The sequence below is a fragment of the Symphalangus syndactylus genome, chromosome 6 (assembly GCF_028878055.3).
Source record: "Symphalangus syndactylus isolate Jambi chromosome 6, NHGRI_mSymSyn1-v2.1_pri, whole genome shotgun sequence".
Taxonomy (NCBI): domain Eukaryota; kingdom Metazoa; phylum Chordata; class Mammalia; order Primates; family Hylobatidae; genus Symphalangus; species Symphalangus syndactylus.
In genome coordinates this window covers 95526145-95546195 of record NC_072428.2, presented here as the reverse complement: position 1 = coordinate 95546195, position 20051 = coordinate 95526145, and the positions used below count along the sequence as shown (strand labels likewise).

The 20051-nt window shown below is 43.7% G+C and overlaps 1 protein-coding gene across 7 annotated transcripts in view; it reads left to right on the top strand.

Moving 5' to 3' along the window:
- The window catches only part of PUS7 (pseudouridine synthase 7), a 113136-nt gene that overhangs the window by 67178 nt on the left and 25907 nt on the right, over positions 1 to 20051 (top strand). For 6 of the 7 annotated variants that reach the window (XM_063641583.1, XM_063641581.1, XM_063641584.1 and 3 more), the window contains exon 16: positions 14996 to 15090. In XM_063641583.1, coding sequence (XP_063497653.1) covers positions 14996 to 15090 — 95 coding nt within the window. Of the gene's footprint in view, positions 1 to 14995; positions 15091 to 16566; positions 16795 to 20051 lie in introns of those variants that run through there. The other variant, XM_063641587.1, reaches the window with a different exon arrangement.

The following is a 20051-nucleotide window of genomic DNA, read 5'->3' as shown; positions in this document are numbered from 1 at the left end:
ATGTTTCTTCATAAACACCAGTGGATAAATAATGATTCAAGGCGGATTCTTCAAGCTGTTTTGAGACTCGGGGCACACCACCTAACTCTAGGGACTTAGTCAACCTGAAATAAATTATTGCTTTAGCATAGAATTCAGAACATTTTTTGTTGTTCAGAAAGGGAGGAAGTTTCTCTTAGACAAATTTACAAAGCCTGAAAGCAACCTCATCCTCAACATAAAAGTATCATTGCTTCCTAAATTTTTGCCTAAGAGAAATAATAAAGGATCATTATTTTTATTGTAATGTAAAACCAACACTATTCTGTAACAGGAAAGGAAGCTAAATAATCAAGATTGTTCTTTCCAATATTTTTATTCATGGTTTCATGTTGTAGATAATAACCAGACTGCTATTATACTAACAAAAAAAATCCTGATTGCTTCCTGAATCTTCATGATTTCATGTTGTAGGTATAAGTAGACAGCCATTATACCAGTTTTAAAAATTTCTGGTTGATTCCTGAATCAACCAAAAAATTGGTAACAGCTGCAATAGTACCTCAGTACTTAAAACTTCACCAGTTGCTCCAGGCTGTATGAATTAACATCGACTGGTATTTGCACTGGAATGCATTTTGTGGTCAATTTGCACTTAAAAAAATAAGGATGTGTGTGTATAATACAAAATAGAATACATATAAATGTTTTATAGCTACCAATGTGCATTGATGTGCATGTGCCTTTTTGAAACCAAAGCAGACCTGGAGTGTACATGTAGTTTTTTATTTCAGACATATGAAGAAATGAAACCACACTGGAAGAATGACAAAGCTGAGTATGGCCAGCTTCTCATCTTTGTAAATTCAAGAGCATTTACTTGCTCAGCAAAGGATAACTTTTTAAGGCTTTCTTTGTTCAATGAAATCTGCTTTTCCACTTAGTGTAGGGTAGAACTTAGTTTTGGATCATGAATACCTTGGAAAATCTGAGGGAGAAGTATAGACATTGCTTCCAGGAGAAGGAATGCGGGGAAGTGTATCCATATGTGTGTGTGTGTGTGACAAATTCATACGAACTTTTAATACAATTTTAGGGGCTTCAATGTATTCAATAAGACCCCCTACTCTAGGTCCTAAAGTGCTTTCCAACCTTTAATGTACTTAAGAGTCACCTGGTGATCTTCTTAAACTGCAGGATGTATTTCAGGAAGTCCAGGTAGAATATGAAATACTGCATTTCTAACCAACTCCCTACATGTGCTGCTGTTACACACGAAGCAGCCAGGCTCCAGACCTGTACCGGCCAACACAGCAGCCACTAGCCATGTAGCTACTTAAACTTGACTTAAGCTCCTCAGTCACAGTTTCAACTGCTCCATAGCCAAATGTGTGGCTAGTGGCTCTGTGGTGTACAGCACTGACCCAGTTAATAAATCAATCACCTGAGATGCAAAGGAAAGTCTATATCGATCAGATGTGATACTGTTGCAGGCTGCAGCCCATGCCTGTAATCCTGGCATTTTAGGAGGCCAAGGCAGGCGGATCACCTGAGGTCAGGAGTTCAAGACCAGCCTGGCCAACATGGTGAAACACCATCTCTACTAAAAATACAAAAATCAGCCAGGCATGGTGGCAAATGCCTGTAATCCCAGCTACTTGGGAGGCTGAGGCAGAATTGCTTGAACCCAGGAGGCAGAGGTTGCAGTGAGCCAAGATCACACCATTGAACTCCAGCCTAGGCAACAGAGGGAAACTCCATCTGAAAAAAAAAAAAGTAATACAGTTGCAAATGTTGCAGAATTTCTGCTCCTTAGTTCAGCTAAATCCAGGTTCTTATGTCATGACCAGGAAAAGTTACGCACGCAGACACATCGAAGGGTGAGGGGAATGGAATTTATTGGTCAAAATGGGCAAAAGAAAAAAAACTCTCAGCAAAGCGAGAGGGGTTTCTGCTAACAGGCCCCACCTCACAGATTGATTCCAGGCCATACACAGGAACTGAAAAACGCAGGCTCCTTCCCCCTACAAGCAGCGTGAACTTCCGTGGCTCCATCCTGTTCTCCCAGTGCTCAGGCTGGTCCAGGATTCTCCTGGGATCCTCCCCCGTATCTTCCTCCTGCATCTATCAACACCTGGTGATGCTGATGATTACAGGCAAACAATGAATATATGTGCAAAAGGGATTACATTGTAATTAGATCCAAGGCTCATATTGATGATCTAAGATTTCACGCTTGAGATCGCTAAGAGCCTTCCTTAAACTCGCTTCCATGCTTCTTATTTTTTGGCTTCCTCCAGGATCACTAATAATTCTTTTTTACTTGTTTGTTTGTTTGAGACAGAGTCTCACTCTGTCACACAGGCTGGAGTGCGGTGGCGGGATCTCAGCTCACTGCAGCCCCTGCCTCCTGGGTTCAAACCATCCTCCCACCTCAGCCTTCCGAGTAGCTGGGACCACAAGCACGTGTCACCATACCTGACTAGTGTTTTTGTATTTTTGGTAGAGAAGAAGTTTCGCCATGTTGGCCAGGTGGGTCTCAAACTCCTGAGCTCAAGTGATCCACCCTCTCAGCCTCCCAAAGTGCTGGGATTACAGGCGTGGGTCACTGCTCCCCGCCTTTTCTTTCTTTGCTACCCTTGTCCAAAGGTTCCATCAAACCATTCTTAAGGCACTGTGGCCTTGTTACTCCATACAGAAAATTTACCTTCCACCCCCCAAAAAAGTCATAATTGTTGTAATTTAAAAACTCCTTGGCTGTAGCATCTTATGAAAGCAGCAGCTGCAAACATCAGGAATGGCCAGAGAGCCCATATTATTGTGTTGTCCTTCGGGTATACTGTGTTGATTTTCTGTTACGGCTTATCCAGCTGTGCTAGACTCCTGGAAAGTACCCAGTATGTAAAAAGAGATGACAACAGGAAACTATGATGGGAGAAATTATTCAAAGCCCCTGTCTCCTAATGCATATTTACAGTCCCCTCGAAAGCCCTACGTGGATCTTTAGAGCAGCCTTGTCCAATACAAATATAATGTGAGCCACGTATGTAATTGAAATTTTCTGGTAGCCTTATTAAGAAAATGAAAAGAAACAAGTACAATTAATGATGTAGTTTCTATAAAGCAACATATCCAAAATATCGTTTCAATTTATAATATAAAAAACTCAATATTTTATATTCTCTTTTTTGTTCTAAGTCTTAAAAAGCCAGTGTGTATTTTACACTTAAAATATTTATCAATTTGGACTAGCTGTATTTTTAGTGCTCAATAGCCACTTGTGGCCAACAGCTACCACACTGGACGTTGAGTCTTCAGAAAGATCACTTGTTCTTTGTTGCATGTCACCAGTATAATGGTAAATTTGAGTATTAAGGTTTGATTTTTTAAATTGGGAATATGAAGGTTGGAAGCACAGCTAGTTAAATATGATTTTGAAATATTTACTGGATTGTTAAGTTTTATACTGATTGGAAGTAAATACTTTTGCTATGGGAGCACATAACAAACATGGTTGTTATTAGGTTCTAAAATATTATCAGAGTGTTTGAAATTTTCCAAGCAATTCCAATACAATTTTCTTTCACCTATAAATAATGAAAAGCTAATCCTCAGTGCAGCCTCTATTTAGATTTTATTTTATTATTTATTTATTTATTTTTGAGACAGGGTCTAGCTCTGTTGCCCAGGCGGGAGTGCAGTGGTGTGATCTCGGCTCACAGCAACCTCTGCCTCCCAGGTTCAAGCGATTCTCGTGCCGCAGCCTTCCAAGTAGCTAGGATTACAGGCGTAAGCCACCGTGCCCAGCCTTCTATTTAGATTTTAAATTCCATGTTCATGGGATATAAATTGAAGTTTGGGAGGTGAGAATAAGGATAGAGTCAGAAGTGAAAAAAAATTGTGAAAACAGCACATGAAGCTAAGAACTTAGGTTGTACAGGATGGCAAGGTGATTAGGCAGGGCTGAGGTTTTGTTTTGGCTTTTATTAATGATAGCTTTATTGAGGTATAATTTACAAATGCACTCATTTAAGTGTACAAAGGATTTTAGTATATTTGGAATTGTGCAACCATTATCACAATCATTTTTACTTTTTTTTTGAGACGGAGTCTGGCTCTGTTGCTCAGGCTGGAGTGGCGCGATCTCAGCTCACCACAACCTCTGCCTCCCAGGTTCAAGTGGCTCTCCTGCCTTAGCCTCCCAAGTAACTGGGACTACAGGTGCGTGCCACCATGCCCAGCTAATTTTTGTATTTTTAGTAGAGACGGGGTTTCACCATATTGGCCAGGCTGTTCTTGAACTCCTGACCTCGTGATCCACCTGCCTCTATGTCCCAAAGTGCTGGGATTACAGGCGTGAGCCACTGCACACAGCCCATTTTTTTTATCATCTCGAAAAGAAACTTCAAACGTATTAGCATTGACTTCCTATTATCACCTCAGCCCCAGCCCCTGGCAACTGCTACTTTCAATCTCTGTTGATTGGTCTGTTCTAGTCATTTGATATAAATGAAATTATACAATATGCGGTACTGACTTTCACTTAGCATAATGTTTTCAAGGTTTATCCAGTTTGTCTTTTTTTTTTTTTTTTTTTTTTTGAGATGGAGTCTTGCTCTATTGCCCAGGCTGGAGTGCAGTGGTGCAATCTCGGCTCACTGCAAGCCCCACCTCCTGGGTTCACGCCATTCTCCTGCCTCAGCCTCCTGAGTAGCTGGGACTACAGGCGCCTGCCAACACGCCCGGCTAATTTTTTTTTGTATTTTTAGTAGAGACGGGGTTTCACTGTGTTAGCCAGGATGGTCTCGATCTCCTGACCTCATGATCCACCCGCCTCGGCCTCCCAAAGTGCTGGGATTACAGGTGTGAGCCACCGCACCCGGCCTGGTTTATCCAGTTTGTGATGTAAAAGTACTTTGTTCCTTTTTTAGGCAAATAATACTCCATCTATGAATATACCACATTTTATTTATGTTCATCAATTGATAGACGTTTGGGTCGTTTCCACCTTCTAGCTTTTATGAATAATGCTGTTATAAACATTTTGGTATGAGTTTTTGTACGGTCATATGTCTCCATTTCTCTTGAGTATCAAGCTAGGAGTGGAATTTCTGTGTCATACGATAACTGTGTTTAATCTTTGAAGAACTGTCAGAGATTTTCCTAAGTAGCTGCACCATGTTACATTCCCATTAGGAGTGTGTGACAGTTCCACTTTCTCCACATCCTCGTCAACACTTGTTGTTATCTGTCTTTGTGATTGTAGCCATCCTTTTGGGTATAAAGAGATTTCTCAGCTGGGCATGGTGGCTCACGCCTGTAATCCCAGCACTTTAGGAGGTCAAGTCGGGCAGATCACTTGAGGTCAGGAGTTCAAGACCAGCCTGGCCAACATGGTGAAACCCCATCTCTACTAAAAATACAAAACTCAGCCAGACATAGTGGCAGGCACGTGTAGTCCCAGCTACTTGGGAGGCTGAGACAGTAGAACTGTTGAATCCAGGAGGCAGAGGTTGCAGTGAGTCAAGATTGCGTCACTGCACTCCAGCCTGGGCGAGACAGCAAGACTCCATCTCAAAAACAAAAATAAAAATAAATTTAAACAAATGAAAATCAAGTGGTTTCTCACTATGGTTTTGATTTGCATTTCCCTGATGACTATGTGGAATATTTTGCGTATGCTTATTGGCCATTTGTCTATTCTTTGGAGAAATGTCTATTGAGATCTTTTGCCCATTTGTGGGGTGTTATTTTTCTTTATGTTGTTGAGATCTAGAGTTCTTTGTATGTTCTAGGTACAAATCCTTTATCAGGTATATGATTGGAAAATATTTTCTCCCATTCCATGGGCTACTTTCTTTTTTTTTTTTTGAGACAAGATCTCACTGTTGCTCAGGCTGGACTGTAGTAACACGATCACGGATCACTGAGGCCTCAACCTCCCAGGCTCAAAAGTAGCTGGGACTACAGGCACACACCACTACAGGCTAATTTTTGTATTTTTGGTAGAGATGGGGTTTCACCATGTTGCCCAGGCTGGTCTTGAACTCCTGAGCTCAAGCCATCTGTCTGCCTCAGCCTCCTAGAGTGCTGGGATTACAGGCCTGAGCCACTGAGCCTGGCCTATCTTTACTTTCTTGAGGGTTGGGTTTTTGTTTTGTTTTGTTTTTTTGAGACAGAGTCTTGCTCTGTCACCAGGCTGGAGTGCAGTGGCGTGATTTTGGCTCACTGCAACCTCCCCCTCCCGGATTCAAGCGATTCTCCTGCCTCAGCCTCCCGAGTAGCTGAGACCACAGGCACATGCCACCACGCCCACCTAATTTTTGTATTTTTAGTAGAGACAGGATTTCACCATGTTGGCCGGGATGGTCTCGATCTCTTGACCTCGTGATCCACCTGCCTCAGCCTCCCAAAGTGCTGGGATTACAGGCGTAAGCCACCACGCCCGGCTGAGGGTTGTGTTTTAAAGGCTGTAGGAGATATTTTTTATTGAGATTTTGTTTGTAAACTAAGTTCCTATGGTGTCCATAGATTGCTATAGTGTCCACAGTAACAATCTGCAAATGGATTTTCATGACAGGGAGGGCTCAGCGTTAAGCACAAGAATTCACAACCATAACTTTACAGGATGAAAATAGGCACTGCCAGGCGCAGTGGCTCACATGTGTAATCCCAGCACTTTGGGAGGCCTAGGCAGGCAGATCACTTGAGGTCAGGAGTTGAAGACCAGTCTGGCCAACATGGTGAAACCCTGTCTCTACTAAAAATACAAAAATTAGCCGGGCGTGGTGGCGGGCGCCTATAATCCCAGCTACTTACGAGGCTGAGGCACGAGAATTGCTTGAACCCGGGAGGCAGAGGTTGCAGTGAGCCAAGATCTCACCACTGCACTCCAGCCTAGGTGACAGAGCAAGACTCTGTCTCAAAACAAACAACAACAAAAACACTTAGGTGCACTTGGGAGCGCTTTTGTTTCAGCTCAGTTCAACTCTACCTGCACCCTCTGAGAGCTCCAAATGCGGAACATAACTCTCCTTAGCCCAGCACCCACGTCTGTTCTTTACTAGCCACATTCATCCTGTTTTCTACATTTCTCTCTTCCTGTTTACAAAATTAATTTGCAACATAGAAGATCTTACTACCTGTTTTGGCCTAGACAGAAATGTTTCACTACCAAAAAACTTGCTCGTCAAGTTGACACAGAGTCATTCCACTTAACGAGTTAGCCACCTTCCATTAGCTTATCCCTTTGGAAAGATGATAGAGTCTTAGTTGATCCTTTTTTCTAATAATAATATCTGTCTAATAAAGTGGAGCTAAAGTCTGTTTCTTTCCTGTGCCATCCTGGTTTCTTGGGGCCCTTGCACATTAGTTAGGAGGAAGTCATGATATGGATAACTCCAAACAGTGAAAATCCAAAATTAAATAAAGCACTAGAGGCTGCTGTGGTAAAGAGGAAAGGACATCAAACCAGGAGTCAAAATGCACAGGCTGAAGTCCTGGCCCTACCACTGACTGTTGCTCAGAGACCTTCAGAGATCCACATCCCTCCTCCGGACCTCAGCTTTCTCCAGAGAATCCCTCAATGCTAACTGTTGCAGAGTACTCCATGGAGTGCACCCATCACATGTGGACTACACGGAGCTCCAGGGATGGACATCAGATTGCCTCTAACTCCTCATCACCCTAAACAACATTGTCATCAACGCCATTGCACATGTCTCCTTGTGGACCCATCACAGCACCATCAGTTCCCACTGTTGCAGGCTAAGGAAGAAGCCTGTACGTGGTCCCATCTGGGTGGGATTGGCTGTTCACAGAGGTAGGAAGACGAAGTGATGCCAAGTAGGATCATCTTCCCTCCAGAACTTGGGCCCGGTCTTCCAGGAGTTGTCATCTATGCTTGGAGCAATAACTCATTTTCTCTCCTCTCTTAGCATGTGAATTTTTCACTACTTTAAAAAATTGCTGGCTGGGCGTGGTGGCTCACGCCTGTAATCCCAGCACTTTGGGAGGCCAAGGCGGGTGGATCACAAGGTCAGGAGATCAAGACCATCCTGGCTAACGTGGTGAAACCTCGTCTCTACTAAAAATACAAAAAATTAGCCAGGCGTGGTGGCAGGTGTCTGTAGTCCCAGCTACTTGGTAGGCTGAGGCAGGAGAATGGCGTGAACCCGGGAGGCAGAGCTTGCAGTGAGCCGACATAGCGCCACTGCACTCCAGCCTGGGCGACAGAGCGAGACTCTGTCTCAAAAAAAAAAATTGCTGGCCAGGCACAGTGGCTCACGCCTGTAATCCCACCACTTTGGGAGGCCAAAGCAGATGGATCACCTGAGGTCAGGAATTTGAGACCAGCCTGGCCAATATGGTGAAACCCCGTCTCTACTAAAAATATAAAAATTAGCCGGGCGTAGTGGCGGGTGCCTGTAATCCCAGCTACTTGAGAGGCTGAGGCAGGAGAATTGCCTGAACCTGGAAGGCGGAGGTTGCAATGAGTCGAGATTGTGCCAATGTACTCCAGCCTGGGCAACAGAGCAAGACTCCATCTCAGAAAAAAAAAATTGCAGTATACATTCATAATCAAGTCCACTTTCAAATAACACCATACTGCTTCATGAGTAGTACTGGTCCTTCATGGATAGTACAGACACTTTATAACAGTATTTGCTGGCCAGGCGCGGTGGCTCATGCTTATAGTCCCAGCACTTTGGGAGGTCAAGATGAGTGGATCACGTGAGGTCAGGAGTTCAAGACCAGCCTGGCTGACATAGTGAAACCTCATCTCTACTAAAATACAAAAATTAGCTGGGCACAGTGCCAGGCACCTGTAATCCCTGCTACTCCAGAGGCATCCCAAGTTGGGATTGCACCGTTGTACTCCAGCCTAGACGACAGAGTGAGACTCTGTCTAAAAAACAAAAACTAAAAACAAACAAACAATAAAACAGTATTTGCAACTCCTCTCTACTGCTTTCTAAAGCAAAGAAACATGGCTTTCATTGATTTCACATTTCCATGCTATAATCATGCAATTCCTTCTTGCTATTATTATTTTGAATGGTCATCTATTAGATCAGTTAATAAGAAAAGTAAAAGGTTATTTTTATTCCTTCTCTGATTCTCGTCCTTTCTTGATGTGCATGAGAGTTTCTGACCTATATCATTTTCCTTTTCATTGAGGAACTTCTTTTAACACCTTTTGCAAGGCAGGTCTGCTGGCAATAAATTCCCTCAGTTTTTGTTTTTTGAAAAAGTCTCTTTCTCCTTCACTTTTGCAAGATAATTTCACTGGATGTAGAGAATTCTAAGTTGGTGAGTTTTTTCTTTCAACACTTTAAATATTTCACTCCACTCTCTATATTTTCATGGTTTCTGATGACAAGACCAATATAATTCTTATGCTTGTTCCTCTATGGGTAAGGTGTTTTTTCCTGGCTTCTTTCAAGATTTTATCTTTGGGCCGGGCGCTGTGGCTCACACCTGTAATCCCAGCACTTTGGGAGGCCAAGGCGGGCGGATCACAAGGTCAGGAGATCGAGACCATCCTGGCTAACACAGTGAAACCCTGTCTCTACTAAAAATACAAAAAAAGTAGCCGGGCGTGGTGGCGGGAGCCTGTAGTCCCAGCTACTCGGGAGGCTGAGGCAGGAGAATGGCGTGAACCCAGGAGGCGGAGCTTGCAGTGAGCTGAGATCTTGCCACTGCACTCCAGCCTGGGTGACAGAGCGAGACTCCATCTCAAAAAAAAAAAAAAAAAAAAGATTTTATCTTTGATTTCCTGCAATTTGAATATGATATGCTAAAATATAGTTTTTATAATATTTATCCTGCTTAGTGCTCTCTGAGGATTCTGGATACAATGGTTTGAATGGGTCCCCCAAAATTCATGTATTGGAAACTTGATCCCCAATGTGGCAGTGTTGGGAGGTTGGACTTTAACTTTTAAGAGGTGGTTAGGTCACGAGGTCAGGGCCATTATCTGGGGAGTGGGTTTGTTACCACCAGAGTGAATTCCTTATAAAAAGGGGAGTCTGGGTTTCTCTTGCATTCTCTCTGTCTCTCATCCTCTCTTGCCCTCCCACCTTCTGCCATGGGATAACATAACAAGAAGGCCCTTGCCAGTTGCCAGCTCTTTGTTCTTGAATGTCCTAGCCTCTAAAACTGTGAGAAATTAATTTATATCCATTATAAATTAAACAATCTCAGATATTCTTTTATAGCCGCACAAAAATGACTAAGACACTGGATGTGATTTGATGTCTGTCATTAATTTTGGGAAAATTTGTAGTCATTATTCAAATATTTCTTCTGTTCTCTATTCTTCTGGTTTTCCAAAACATGTATGTTACACTTTTTCATACTGTCCCACAGTTCTTGGACATTCCATTCGGGTTTTCTTGTTTTATTTTTTCATTATTTTTTCTCTTTGTATTTCAATTTGGAAGTTTCAGTTAACACATCTGCAGGCTCACTGATTGTGTCCAGTCCACTGACATTCCTCATTTCTGTTATGGTGATATTTTTAAAATTTCTAGCATTTCCCTTTATTGTTTCTTAAGAGTTTCCATCTCTCTGCATACATTATGCATCTGTTCTTGCATGTAATCTACTTTTTCCATGACAGCCCTTAACATATTAATCATAGTTATTCTCAGTTCCAAAATCTGTGACACCTAGTTGAGTCTGGTCTGATGCTTGCTTTGTTTTTTTTCTTGCTTAAAACATAGTATGCCATGTGATTTTTGTGTAGAAATATGGGCATTATTTATCAGGTAAGAGGAACTGAGATAAGTAGGCAGATAGTGTGAGGTTTTGTGTTAATCTGGCTAGGAGTTGGACTGCGTTTAAATTTGTTGCTATAGGTGTTGGAGGTTTTAATTTATTCTAGTGTCCTAGTTTTTGTCTCCCCTGTTGTCTTTGTGTTTCTCTAAAAACTCCTTAAATGGAATCGTTACCTTGCAGCTCCTTCAGCTGTAATCCATTGTTATTATACGGCAATCACAGCTCCTTCAGCTGTAATTCATTGTTATACTGGAGCCATGTTGATGTGGTGGTAAGGTACACAAGGGAAATACAAATCATTCTATAATTATATTATTAATGCTCAGGCATGGCCGGGAGCAGTGGCTCATGCCTGTAATTCCAGCACTTTGGGAGGCCAAAGCGGGCAGATCACAAGGTCAAGAGATCGAGACCATCCTGGCCAACATGGTGAAACCCCGTCTCTACTAAAAATACAAAAATTAGCTGGACATAGTGGCAGGCGCCTATAGTCTCAGCTTCTAGGGGGGCTGAGGGAGGAGAATCGCTTGAACCCGGCAGGCAGAGGTTGCAATGAGCCGAGATCAAGCCACTGCACTCCAGCCTGGCAACAGAGTGAGACTCTGTCTCAAAAATAATAATAATAATAATAATAATTAAAAAAAATAAATAAAGCTCAGGCTTGTATCTCTGGACTGTGACTTTTTTCCTCCTTAGGTGAGACAGAAAGGCTAGTGGGGCTGAATTTGGGTAACCTCCCCAGGTCAGATAAGGCTCTGATAACGTTTTTGCCCTGCTGACTGGGCCTGTGATATGAAGAATACTGTGACATATTTTCGAATGGTTAATTTTCCTCTTACACTACCAGAAACAAGTGTTCCTTCCTGACTCTTTATAGTAAGAATCTGGTTGGATTCCTAGAAGTAAAACCCACTAAGACTCCAACCTACAGGAGTTTCTCACTCTTTTTTTTTTTTTTTGAGATGGAGTCTCACTCTGTTGCCCAGGCTGGAGTACAGTGGCGTGATCTCGACTCACTGCAACCTCTGCCTCCTAGGTTCAAGCGATTCTCCTGCCTCAGCCTCCAGAGTAGCTGGGATTACAGGCACCCACCACCATGCACGGCTAATTTTTAAAAAATTTTTCAGTAGAGATGGGGTTTTACCATGTTGGCCAGGCTGGTCTCAAACTCCTGACCTCAAGTGATCTGCCTACCTCGGCCTCCGAAAGTGCTGGGATTACAGGCATGAGCCACTGCAGGAGTTTCCCACTCTTATGCTGGTCCACACCCAGCCTTTAGCCATTCATCAGTTACCATGTAAGTATTCCTGCCAGCGTATGACTGCTCCAGGTAAACTGACCTCATCTGTGATTCTCTTTATTCTCCTGTCTCTCCAGATTTTGAGGTGATGCTTTGCCCTGCAACCTCAACTCTCTCGTGGGTCCAAGAAAAATTATTAAAGTCATTGATTTTCAGTTTTTCAGCTTTCTTACTGAAAGGAGATGAGTGACAAATTCTAAGCTCTTTGCATGTCAGAAATGAAACTGGAATGTATTTTTTTCAAATATATATGTAATTATATATAATTAGTCTCTTCTAATTGGAATAAATGTCATAATGCTAATGCTTTTCAGTCACCATTATAGTAATCCTAAACCTAAAATACCTTGTCAAGAGTTTGATGTGATTTCTAATTTTTTCTCTATGTTTATGTGTTTCTGTATATACATTAATATATATACATACACACATATATAGATAAGTGTATATATATCTATAGATCTATGTGTGCACATATATACATATCTGTATGTATGTGTGTGTATAAATCCACATATACATTTTTTACATGGGTGTGATGTGTGTATAATGCTATGCTATAACTTCTTTTTGCATTTAATATTCTCTATACTGTCTTTTCCTTTAAAAGCTAAATTTAGGGCAGATGCAGTGGCTCATGCCTGTAATCCCAGCACTTTGGGAGGCCAAGGCAGGTGGATCACTGGGGCCAGAAGTTTGAGACCAACCTGGCCAACATGGTGAAACCCCGTCTGTACTAGAAATTCAAAAAAAAATTAGCCAGGTGTAGTGGTGCGTGCCTATAATCCCAGCTACTCGTGAGGCTGAGGCAGGAGACTCACTTGAACCCAGGAAGTGGAGGTTGCAGTGAGACGAGATTGCGCCATTGCACTCCAGCCTGGGCTACAGAGCAAGACTTCCTCCAAAAAAAGAAAAAAAAAAGTAAGAAAATTAGCACGGTATGGTGCGCACCTGTCATCCCAGCTACTCAGGAGGCTGAGGCAGAAGAATCGGTGCCAGTTGCAGTGAGCCGAGATCACACCACTGCACTCCAGCCCGGGTGACAAAGACTCCGTCTCAAAAAAAATAAAAATAAAATAAAATAAAGGCCGGGCATGGTGGCTCACGCCTATAATCCCAGCACTTTGGAAGGCCAAGGCAGGCGGATCACGTGAGGTCAGGATTTTGAGACCAGCCTGGCCAACATGGTGAAACTCTGTCTTCACTAAAAATACAAGAATTAGCTGGGCATGGTGGCACACGCCTGTAATCCCAGCTACTTGGGAGGCTGAGGCAGGAGAATCGCTGGAACCTGGGAGGCGGAGGCTGCAGTGAGCCATGGTTGCCACCACTGCACTCCAGCCTGGGTGACAGAGCAAGACTCTGTCTCAAAAAAAAAAAAAGAAAAAAAAAACAAAACTGTGATTCTAGGGCAGGCATGGTGGTGTACACCTGTAATCTTAGCACTTTGGGAGGCCGAGGTGGGAGGATCACGTAAGGCCAGGAGTTCAAGACCTGCCTGGGCAACATGGCAAGACCCTGTCTCTAATAAATAAACAAATAAATACAAAAATACATAAATAAGCCAGACAGCCAGGCATGGTGGCACATGCCTGTAGTCTCACCTACTCAGGAGACTGAGTCTGGAGGATCACTTGAGCCTAGGAGTGTAAGGCTGCAGTAAGCTATGATTGTGCCACTGCATTCCAGCCTCGGCAACAGAGTGAGACCTTGTCCTTGAAAAAAAGAGAAAATTTGTGATTCTATTTAAAACACAGGCAAACAAATCTTTAACTCATTTCCCACGAATTGCCTGAGCAAGTATTCGATTAACTTATGTCATTATTTTTCTAATTCCTATATAAAATATTAACAGATAATAAAAAAATATTTTGAAGGTTCAAGAGATGTTTTTGTTTTTGTTCTTGAGACAGAGTCTTTCTCTGTCTCCCAGGTTGGAGTGCAGTGGCGCGATCTTGGCTCACTGCAACCCCCGCTTCCCATATTCAAGTGATTCTCATGCCTCAGCCTCTCGAGTAGCTGGGAGTAGAGGCCTCCGCCACCATGCTAAAAATTAGCCACGCCCGGCTAATTTTTGTATTTTTAGCAGTGACAGGGTTTCAACATGTTGGCCAGACTGGTCTCGAACTCCTGATCTCAGGTGATCCGCCCGCCTCAGGCTCCTGAAGTGCTGGGATTACAGGTGTGAGCCACTGCACCCAGCCAACAGATGTTTTAAAATACATGTTTTGGGGGCTGGGCGCGGTGGCTCATGCCTGTAATCCCAGCACTTTGGGAGACCAAGCTGGCGGATCACCTGAGGTCAGGAGTTCGAGACCAGCCTAACCAACATGGAGAAACCCTGTCTCTGCTAAAAATGCAAAATTAGCCAGGTGTGGTGGTGTGTGCCTGTAATCCCAGCTACTCGGGAGGCTAAGGCAGGAGAATCACTGGAACCCGGGAGGCGGAGGTTGCAGTGAGCCGAGATCACACCATTGCACTCTAGCCTGGGCAACAAGAGCGAAACTTCGTCTCAAAAAAAAAAAAAAAAAAAAATTCATTTTTTTGGTAGCTACATTTTCACATATATTTCTGATTCACGATGGCAGACTAGGCCACGCGTGGTGGCTCACACCTGCAATCTCAGCACTTTGGGAGGCCGAGGCAGGTAGATCACCAGAGGTCAGGACTTCAAGACCAGCCTGGCCAGCATGGCGAAACTCTGTCTCTACTAAAAATGCAAAAATTAGCTGGGAGCAGTGGTGTGTTCCTGCAACCCCAGCTATACTGGAGGCTGAGGCAGGAGAATTGCTTGAACCCAGGAGGCAGAGGTTGCAGTGAGCCGAGATCACGCCACTGCACTCCAGCCTGGAGACAGAGCGAGACTCCATCTCAAAAAGAAAAAGAAAAAGTTGGCAGACTAAACACACACCTCCATCTTCTTTCCTTCTCAAGGTCTCAATGAATTATGGAATTATAGGAAAGAGCCAGCAGGTGGAATCCTATCCATGGAGAAAAAGAAGAGGAAGTTGCACTTAGCCCAACACATGGTATGTAATGAAGGAAATCCTGGCAACTGGCAAACCCACGGTCAACAAAAAGAGCAGGGCTGTGCCAGGAAGCCATCTTTAGGGTAATTCATTAAGGAAACATGCTTGGAATTACAGGGACTATCAGCTACCTCCTCTTCTCCTCTTCCAGCATGATTCATTCAACGAGTATTTGTTGAGCACATTGCAAAGCACTAGGCACTGTTTTGAGTGTTTTGACCTCAGGATAAAGTGCATGAACAGTTTTCTAAAGCAAGTGGACAGGCAGCCCAAGGAGGGCACCCACTGAAGTGCTTCATGCCCAGGTGAAGGAGAGCAGAGCTTGCGCTGCCTTTAGAACTCCATAGCAGACGTGGGTGGGGAGCAGGACAGGCAGCTCTGCCTAGGAAAGAAACACACAAAACCTGTTCCATTGGAAATACAACCCTCCTGAATTTAGCAATTGTGGGGTTCCCCAGACTGCTCACCCACACATCTTTTATTTAGTGAAGTATGCCCTGCCACTTACATGGAAGCTGCCAGCTCTCCCCTCAGGGAGAGGCCTGCCGGAAAACAGATCACTGATACAGAAACACACACGCCCACCTCAGCCCAGACTAACCAATGGAGGGCTTTGCTCCTACCTATGAGTGAATGTCAGAGCTCGCTAAAGAGGAGGAAAGGCCACAGAAGCATGGAGGAAAAGGACGGGATAGGCCTGATGGCTCACTTTGGGAGGCTGAGGCAGGTGGAGCTCTTGAGCCCAGGAGTTCAAGACCAGCCTGGCCAACAGGGTGAAACCTTGTCTCTACTAAAAATACAAAAAAAAAAAAAAATTAGGCAAGTATAGTGGCGCATGTCTGTGGTCCCAGCTACTCCGGAGGCTGAGGTGGGAGAATCATCTGAGCCTGGGAAGTCCAGGCTGCTGTGAGCTGTGTTCACACCACTGCACTTCAGCCTGGGCAGCAGAAGTGAGACCCTGTCTCAAAAAAACAAACAACCACAAAACAAAACAAAAACAAAAATAAAGGACCAAGATGAACTAACCGAATAACAGACCCCCATCAGAAATAGCAATACCTCTGAAAACAAGAGAATTTCAAATTGTCCTAATTAGTGTATATGGTATACTATGGCAGAATGCAAATACGCTATGCCATGTATTAGTGTTAAGATACATGGCATAGTGCAAAAAGTCTTCAGTGAAAGGACATTAATCAGATAACTGAATGAGTGATTGCCAAAATACTCTAAAGGATTGGGAAAATGATCAAGGGGATTAGCTGTGAACCAAGTAATTGGGAGGACACAGTAGAGGAAGTCTCTCAGAACATAAATCAGAAAGACAGCGGAGGGAAGATATCTTAAGGTAAAGAAGGAGAGAACAGAGACAAGAGAGTGGGAAAATAAATAACAAAATAAAATTTCCCCTAACTCAGGCAAAAATAACCCACCAAGTATCAAACAGGACTAATTAAAAACATCCACACATTCTAGTGAGATTTCAGAAATCCAAAAGTCTTCACTGGTGGGAGTTGAAAAACCATGTCACTTGCAAAATATCCAAATTCAGACTGCTTTCAGATTTCTCATCACCAAGTGCTGGAAGGAATTGGAAAAACATCTTCAAAGATGGAGGAGAAAAGTGTTAGACCTAAAATGTTATACTTAACTAAGGCATCCATCAAATGTGAAGACAAAATAAAGATATTTTCAGACATAAAGATATTCAAAAAAGCCTAATCCTTCATGAGAAATTTTTTGAGGGGATTTTCTGGAAAAAAAAAAATCTAAACAAATCCCAAAAAGGAAGATGACATGGGAGTAGCAACTAGAAGTTGAAGTATAGGGCCGGGCACAGTGGCTCACATCCGTAATCCCAACATTTTGGGAGGCTGAGGTGGGAGGATCACTTGAGCCCGGGAGTTTGAGACCAACCTGGACAACATAGGCACAGTGGCACATGTCTGTAGTTCCAGTTACTTCGGAGGCTGAGGGGGGAGGATCCTTGAGCCCAGGAGGTTAAGGCTGCAGTGGGCCGAGATCATGCCACTGCAATCCTCCAGCCTGAGTGACAGAGCCAGACCCTTGTATTAATCTGTTCTTACGCTGCTATAAAGAACTGCCCAAGACTGGGTAATTGATAGAGGAAAGAAGTTTAATTGACTCGCCATTCCACATGGCTGGGGAGGCCCAGGAAACTTACAATCATGGCAGAAGGGGAAGCAAACATGTCTTTCTTCACATGATGGCAGGAAGGAGAAGTGCCAAGCAAAAGAGGGAAAAGCCCCTTATAAAACCATCAGATCAGCCGGGCATGGTGGCTCACACCTATGGTCCCACCACTTTGGGAGGCTGAGGTGAGTGGATCATTTGAGGTCAGGAGTTTGAGACCAGACTGACCAACATGGTGAAACCTCGTCTCTACTAAAAATACAAAAAAATTAGCCGGACAGGGTGGTGTATGCCTGTAATCCCAGCTACTTGGGAGGCTGAGGCAGGAAAATTGCTTGAACCTAGGAGGCAGAGGTTGCAATGAGCTGAGATCGCACCACTGCACTCCAGCCTGGGCAACAGAGCAAGACTCTGTCTCAAAAAAAAAAAAAAAAATCAGATCTTGTGAAAACTCACTCACTGTCATGAGAACAGCAGCATGGGGGTAACCACACCCATGATTCAATTACCTCCTACTGGTTCCCTCCCGCGACACATGGGGATTATAGCAACTACAATTTAAAATTAGATTTGGGTGGGGACACAGCCAAACCCTATCAACATTGTCTCAGGGAGGAGAAAAAAGAAGAAAAGGCTAGGTGCGGTGTCTCACACCTGTAATCCCAGCACTTTGGGAGGCTGAGATGGGCAGATCACCTGAGGTCAGGAGTTTGAGACCAGCCTGGCCAACCCTGTCTTTACTAAAAATACAAAAATTAGCCAGGTGTGGTGGCACCCAACTGTAATCCCAGCTACTCGGGAGGATGAGGCAGGAGAATCGCTTGAACCCAGGAAGCAGAGGTTGCAGTGGGCTGAGATCACGCACTGCACTCCAGCCTGGGCGACAGAGTGAAATTCTGTCTCAAAAAAAAAGAAAGAAAAGAGTAATTAAAGTACAGTATAATATGATTAATGATGGAAATAAAAAAGGATACGTTAGATCTTGGTATTAGGAAGGTTCTCCTTTGATTGCCCAACTATTCATGAACTAAGGTTTTGTGAATCAGGATGTCAAAAAAATATAAACTAGGGTTAAATATGTATATTTTAATTGGTTCCAGTACACTAGTTCTGTAATAATAATGTTTGCATATTCACAGTTTTTATGATATTTCTTTGGTTTTCCTCTTTTAGGATTTATTCATTCATTCAACAAATGTTTGCTCAGCACCTATTGCATGCTAGGAACTGTTCTTGGGAATGGGAATACTCAGTGAACACAGCAAAACCTCCCTCATGGACTTACTTTCTAGTGAGGAAACTATGATAACATTTAAATATTCTGGGGAAACACTATTTCCCTAAATGTACACAACACTCCTGACATCAAATGTGTGGGTTTTTTCCCACACCGACCAATCTCTGACCAGCTGGCTGTCCTCCAATGTAATGCAATTCTGACTCTATCCACCCGTAGTTTTTGTTGTTGTTGTTTTTTGAGATGGAGTCTCACTCTGTTGCCAGGCCGGAGTGCAGTAGCGCAATCTCGGCTCACTGCAACCTCCACCTCCCGAGTTCAAGTGATTCTCCTACCTCAGCCTCCCAAGTAGCTGGGACTACAGGTGCCCACCACCACGCCCAGCTAATTTTTGTATTTTTAGTAGAGACGGGGTTTCACTATGTTGGCCAGGATGGTCTCGATCTCTTGACCTCGTGATCCACCTGCCTTGGCCTCCCAAAGTTCTGGGATTACAGGCGTGAGCCACCGCACCCGGCCTATTCACCTGTAGTTAATGTCAGAATCCACAAATTAAAGAGTTCAGTCTCACAAAACTGCCCCGATTTCAGATGCTAATGGCAAGTCCAGACCTCCCACACTTCTGACCAACTTGCTACACATCACAGTTTCCTATGACATCCATGGGTTTGACAATTTGCTAGAATGGCTTGCAGAACTCAGGGAAACACTGTACTTACATTTACCAGTTTATTATAAAAGGTGCAACTCAGAAACAGCTGACTAAAGAAATGCATAGGGCAAGACTCGGGGGGAAGGTGTTCCATGCCCCCTCCAGGCAGAACACCTTCCCAGCATCTCAATGTGTTCACCGGCTCAGAAGCTTTCAGAATTCAATACTTTTGGGGTTTCATGGAGCATGATTGATTAAATCATTGGCTCCTCTCCTTTGGGTATAGGGTGGGGCGTGCTGAAAGTTTCAGCCTTTAAGTCACATAACTGGTTCCCCTGGCAGCCGGTCCACATCCTGGGATTATCTAGGGGCTGTCCAAAGTCACTTCATTCGCTTAAATTCAGATGTGGTTGAAAGGGGCTTCTTATGAATTACCAAAGACACTCTTTTTACCTCTTTTCACTAAGGAAAAATTTTTTTTTTGAGACTGAGTCTTGCTCTGTTGCCCAGGCTGGAGTGCAGTGGCGCTATCTCGGCTAACTACAAGCTCTGCCTCCCAGGTTCACGCCATTCTCCTGCCTCAGCCTCCCAAGTAGCTGGGACTACAGGCGCCCACCACCATGCCCGGCTAATTTTTTTTTCTTTGTATTTTTAGTAGAGATGGGGTTTCAAAGTATTGGCCAGGATGGTCTCGATCTCCTGACCTCGTGATCCACCCGCCTCTGCCTCCTAAAGTGCTGGGATTACAGGCGTGAGCCACTGCATTCGGCCCACCAAGGAAATTTTATAGGTTTTAGGAATGCTGTGCCAGGAATGTGTGATGAAGACCAATTTTTTAAAATTATTATTATTGGGCTGGGCACAGTAGCTCACGCCTGTAATCCCAGCACTTTGGGAGGCTGAGGTGGGTGGATCACG